Here is a 6,080-nt window from a genome sequence, read left to right on the forward strand (position 1 = left end):
TAAAAGCCTGTATATTCATCCACTATTACAAAAATCAGTAAAAAAAAGTCAAAATCATAATTATTTGTTCTGTAACATTTTAGTTCAGTATGACCATTACATTGCATCAGCAGTGATAGTACAAATAAAAACAAGGACTTTGGTTAACATTACATTATAAAATTCCTGGATAACTGTGCATGCCTGATAAGCGGCAGCCTGCCTGTGCGTTTCTATAGAGCTAGCCCAACCCTAAAGCCTGGCTCGATCTCGCCACCTTCATCTGTCTTTTGGGTGTACCTCCATTCTGAGTTTCTTGGGGCGTCCTCAGTGGTTTTCGGGGGCTGGGGTTGTACATAGGGGGGGTACTTTCCCAGGGGCAGGCGTTGAGATCAGCCCAGACGAGCAGATCCCTGGCCTGGCTGAGAAACACGACGATGAGGGTGCTCACGTCTGCTTCAGCGCAGTGAGACACAGGGGGGTAGCTCTGATAGAAACGCCTGTACAGCGTGGCTAAGCTGTAACCCCTGTGGTTCTGTGGGGATTGGGGGTCCCAGAGGATCTCTCGGAGGGCTCTGTAGGAATCGGCACAGAACACACCGGGAGGGAGATCCGAATCCTGACGCAGCAGCTCCGTCCGCAGGAGAGGAAAGTCGTAGCGGAAGCTGTTGCCGGAGGGGCCTGTCTCTGCAGGAAGCCGTTGAGGAGGGACACTGCCACCTTGTCGAAGCCGGGCTTGCAGTTTTCGGTCAGGTTCTCGTTGCTCAAGCCGCTCAGCTCCAGCGTGCGTTGACAGACCAGTTTGTGTGGGTCGGCACAGAGGCAGAGCTTGTCCATGACTCGGGGGAGCTGCGGCCCGACTCTGCCCCCTCTGGGGGGGTGCTCCAGGGAGAAGCGATGGACGGCAGCCAGGCACAGTTCTGTCACTCGCGGACGGTCATCTCTGAGCCCTGTTGCTTCCAAGTCCAGGAAGACAAAGGTTTGGAAGGGTGCTGACATCTGGTGGTAGTTGGGGGAACTGCAATTTAAAAAAAAAAATTATAAACTATAGATCTAATATTAAGGACATTGAAAACAAAAAAAATTAAACAATAATTGGTGATGTCGATCATATCTAGATAACCATGGTTTTTAATATATATATTTTTTTTTTTACAAAAGTATCTTCAGCACAACATTAACATTATAAGAGTACCAGTAATATCCTAAATATAATTAATGTGTTCAGTTAATTCCATTACACATTTTTTTTTAGGTATTATGTATTTAATACTGGGAACTTCAACTATATTGTACGTAACTTTGCATCGTGAAACCTTTGCTAAGTGTTTGAACACTGGTTGGTATGGCTGTATTCAGCATGGTCTTTGATTGGATGCTTCTCTAAGGCAAAATCTGGTTTCCTGTGGATTTCACAGGGGTGGAATCTGCCTTTGAAAGATGAGGTGTTAGTTGTGATTAGATTAGGCGTCTTTGAAAACGAATGCCATGGTTGCTCACATTAGCATTACAATTCAACACTATCTGCCCAGCGTTTGTTTTCCAGACTGGTTTATTTTTTCTCTTTGTCGTCTTACAGGTAATATCAAATTTTGCTCAGATACATTTGCTTCACAATGCTTCCCTATGCTTTACCATGCCTCTCTGTGCTTTACAATGCTTCCCTATGCTTTACCAGACCTCTCTGTGCTTTACAATGCTTCCCTATGCTTTACCACACCTCGCTGTGCTTTACAATGCTTCCCTATGCTTTACCAGACCCCTCTGTGCTTTACAATGCTTCCCTATGCTTTACCACACCTCTCTGTGCTTTACAATGCTTCCCTATGCTTTACCAGACCTCTCTGTGCTTTACAATGCTTCCCTATGCTTTACCAGACCTCTCTGTGCTTCACAATGCTTCCCTATGCTTTACCAGACCTCTTTGTGCTTTACAATGCTTCCCTATGCTTTACCACACCTCTCTGTGCTTTACAATGCTTCCCTATGCTTTACCAGACCTCTCTGTGCTTCACAATGCTTCCCTATGCTTTACCAGACCTCTCTGTGCTTCACAATGCTTCCCTATGCTTTACCATGCCTCTCTGTGCTTTACAATGCTTCCCTATGCTTTACCACGCCTCTCTGTGCTTTACAATGCTTCCCTATGCTTTACCAGACCTCTCTGTGCTTTACAATGCTTCCCTATGCTTTACCACACCTCGCTGTGCTTTACAATGCTTCCCTATGCTTTACCAGACCTCTCTGTGCTTTACAATGCTTCCCTATGCTTTACCACACCTCTCTTTGCTTTACAATGCTTCCCTATGCTTTACCAGACCTCTCTGTGCTTTACAATGCTTCCCTATGCTTTACCAGACCTCTCTGTGCTTCACAATGCTTCCCTATGCTTTACCAGACCTCTTTGTGCTTTACAATGCTTCCCTATGCTTTACCACACCTCTCTGTGCTTTACAATGCATCCCTATGCTTTACCAGACCTCTCTGTGCTTTACAATGCTTCCCTATGCTTTACCACACCTCTCTGTGCTTTACAATGCTTCCCTATGCTTTACCAGACCTCTCTGTGCTTTACAATGCATCCCTATGCTTTACCATGCCTCTCTGTGCTTTACAATGCTTCCCTATGCTTTACCAGACCTCTCTGTGCTTTACAATGCTTCCCTATGCTTTACCAGACCTCTCTGTGCTTCACAATGCTTCCCTATGCTTTACCAGACCTCTCTGTGCTTCATAATGCTTCCCTATGCTTTACCAGACCTCTCTGTGCTTTACAATGCTTCCCTATGCTTTACCACACCTCTCTGTGCTTTACAATGCTTCCCTATGCTTTACCAGACCTCTCTGTGCTTTACAATGCTTCCCTATGCTTTACCAGACCTCTCTGTGCTTCACAATGCTTCCCTATGCTTTACCAGACCTCTTTGTGCTTTACAATGCTTCCCTATGCTTTACCACACCTCTCTGTGCTTTACAATGCATCCCTATGCTTTACCAGACCTCTCTGTGCTTTACAATGCTTCCCTATGCTTTACCACACCTCTCTGTGCTTTACAATGCTTCCCTATGCTTTACCAGACCTCTCTGTGCTTCACAATGCTTCCCTATGCTTTACCAGACCTCTTTGTGCTTTACAATGCTTCCCTATGCTTTACCACACCTCTCTGTGCTTTACAATGCTTCCCTATGCTTTACCAGACCTCTCTGTGCTTTACAATGCATCCCTATGCTTTACCATGCCTCTCTGTGCTTTACAATGCTTCCCTATGCTTTACCAGACCTCTCTGTGCTTTACAATGCTTCCCTATGCTTTACCAGACCTCTCTGTGCTTTACAATGCTTCCCTATGCTTTACCAGACCTCTCTGTGCTTCATAATGCTTCCCTATGCTTTACCAGACCTCTCTGTGCTTTACAATGCTTCCCTATGCTTTACCACACCTCGCTGTGGTTTACAATGCTTCCCTATGCTTTACCAGACCTCTCTGTGCTTTACAATGCTTCCCTATGCTTTACCACACCTCTCTGTGCTTTACAATGCTTCCCTATGCTTTACCAGACCTCTCTGTGCTTTACAATGCTTCCCTATGCTTTACCAGACCTCTCTGTGCTTCACAATGCTTCCCTATGCTTTACCAGACCTCTTTGTGCTTTACAATGCTTCCCTATGCTTTACCACACCTCTCTGTGCTTTACAATGCATCCCTATGCTTTACCAGACCTCTCTGTGCTTTACAATGCTTCCCTATGCTTTACCAGACCTCTCTGTGCTTTACAATGCTTCCCTATGCTTTACCATGCCTCTCTGTGCTTTACAATGCATCCCTATGCTTTACCAGACCTCTCTGTGCTTTACAATGCTTCCCTATGCTTTACCAGACCTCTCTGTGCTTTACAATGCATCCCTATGCTTTACCAGACCTCTCTGTGCTTTACAATGCATCCCTATGCTTTACCAGACCTCTCTGTGCTTTACAATGCATCCCTATGCTTTACCAGACCTCTCTGTGCTTTACAATGCTTCTCTATGCTTTACCACACCTCTCTGTGCTTTACAATGCTTCCCTATGCTTTACCAGACCTCTCTGTGCTTTACAATGCATCCCTATGCTTTACCAGACCTCTCTGTGCTTCACAATGCTTCCCTATGCTTTACCAGACCTCTCTGTGCTTTACAATGCATCCCTATGCTTTACCATACCTCTCTGTGCTTTACAATGCATCCCTATGCTTTACCAGACCTCTCTGTGCTTTACAATGCATCCCTATGCTTTACCAGACCTCTCTGTGCTTTACAATGCATCCCTATGCTTTACCAGACCTCTCTGTGCTTTACAATGCATCCCTATGCTTTACCAGACCTCTCTGTGCTTTACAATGCTTCTCTATGCTTTACCACACCTCTCTGTGCTTTACAATGCTTCCCTATGCTTTACCAGACCTCTCTGTGCTTTACAATGCATCCCTATGCTTTACCAGACCTCTCTGTGCTTTACAATGCTTCCCTATGCTTTACCAGACCTCTCTGTGCTTCACAATGCTAAGTGTAAACGTCAAGTTGTACACAATGATAAAGCATGATGTAACGACGTATTGTAAAATAACAATAAACAACGGATTAATGCGAAAAGCGTTTTCTTTATGGGAGTTGATTATGACATCACTGCTTCAAATATAGGCAACGTTCTGTCTCGTGAGTTTCACGCTAAGTTTAAACAACGCTTCATAAGTAAACTCTTGAGTTAACCAGAATTGCATACTAATCTGCTAATAAATGAATAATAATCGAAAACGGTCAATGCATTTGCTCGGTTTCTTAATAATGTTTATTCGGGATAGTTTTTTATTCCCTGTAAATTGATGCAAAGCAGCGCTTTCCTGAACTCTAGAATTCTTACAGCAGCCAGGGATTCTAAATTCGACTCGCAAAGCATTCGATCTTACTGCCTCAATACAGTGGAAACAGCAACAAGTTGGAGCATGTCCCTGTGGAGCTCCACCCGTTACTGTGACGTCATATTGCTACGCCTCAGGGATTGTGGGAAGTGTAGTTTTTGTATTGTTATAGGCAGGTCGGTGAATTATTTATTTTTGTGTGTATGTGAATACAATATGTATTTTTTTTTAAATGCATATAATATGTAAAAAACCTCGGATGTCTTCAGGACTGGTGAATCAGAAATCTGCACACGCTTTAAATTTTATGTAAAATACATATTTACACAAAGACGGCCACCATCTTTGACTGTAACATGACAGTTACATGTGCAACACCCGCTAGCTCTGAAGGGATACAGACAGTGCGATAAGCGCAGACAAATATTATAGATAAATACCCGGCACACGACACAGGCAGGCAGGCAGGCAAGCATGAAAGAAAGAAAGAAAGAGAAAGAAAGAAAGAAAGAAAGAAAGAAAGAAAGAAAGAAAGGACAGTTTGCAAGCGATGTGAGCTATTTATATTCAGGTAGGTAAAACTATCATTAAGTCAATTAGTACCCAATAAGGCATTACAAGTGAACTGAATTAAGAAGCCACAAGAAAGTGATACATTGCAAAGTATTAGTCAATAATATATAAGACGTTCACTAATCAAACCAAAGTGTAACATTATTTTTTAATAAAATAAACATACAAATGACAAATACATACTTTAAAGATAAACGGGTATTATCGACCCTGTTTCACCTGTAAATGGTGTGTGAATTACCCTTATAAAATATTACCACGGTAAATGTAGTAGTTTTTATCATGCGTTGTTTCCTATGGTCATACTATGTATTGACCCCGGTTTATAGTATTTGTTTTATTTCAAATAAGCTTTACCATATCGCTCTGGGATTTAGAATACTCTGTTGATTACAATTAGCTATGCTTTTAGTGTGGTATGCCCGGGTTTGGTGTGTACAAGCAAGCGGTATTGTCTGCGTGTTTCGTGCAGTGATGCTCCACGGTGCAATCCAGCTTGGAAACTTCAGAGATGATTTCCACACAGAGCTTCAAAGAGCAACTCTCCGGACTGCTGTGCATCCGCAGGTCAGGTGGTAACACACGACTGAATACGTTTTAAACAAAGGAACTTGATTTGATTTGAAACACTTT

General features: G+C 43.2%; 1 protein-coding gene across 1 annotated transcript in view; it reads right to left on the bottom strand.

The window, feature by feature from the left end:
• Positions 1-220: 220 nt before the first annotated feature.
• Positions 221-6,080, bottom strand: part of LOC117414361 (three prime repair exonuclease 2-like) — a 6,194-nt gene continuing 334 nt past the window's right edge. The window contains exons 2-3 of the mRNA XM_059004535.1: positions 604-997; positions 221-514 (exon numbers count right to left, since the gene is read on the bottom strand). Coding sequence (XP_058860518.1) covers positions 221-514; positions 604-997 — 688 coding nt within the window. The remainder of the gene's footprint in view (positions 515-603; positions 998-6,080) is intronic.

This window comes from Acipenser ruthenus, chromosome 30 (assembly GCF_902713425.1).
Source record: "Acipenser ruthenus chromosome 30, fAciRut3.2 maternal haplotype, whole genome shotgun sequence".
In the NCBI taxonomy this organism is placed as follows: Eukaryota; Metazoa; Chordata; class Actinopteri; order Acipenseriformes; family Acipenseridae; genus Acipenser; species Acipenser ruthenus.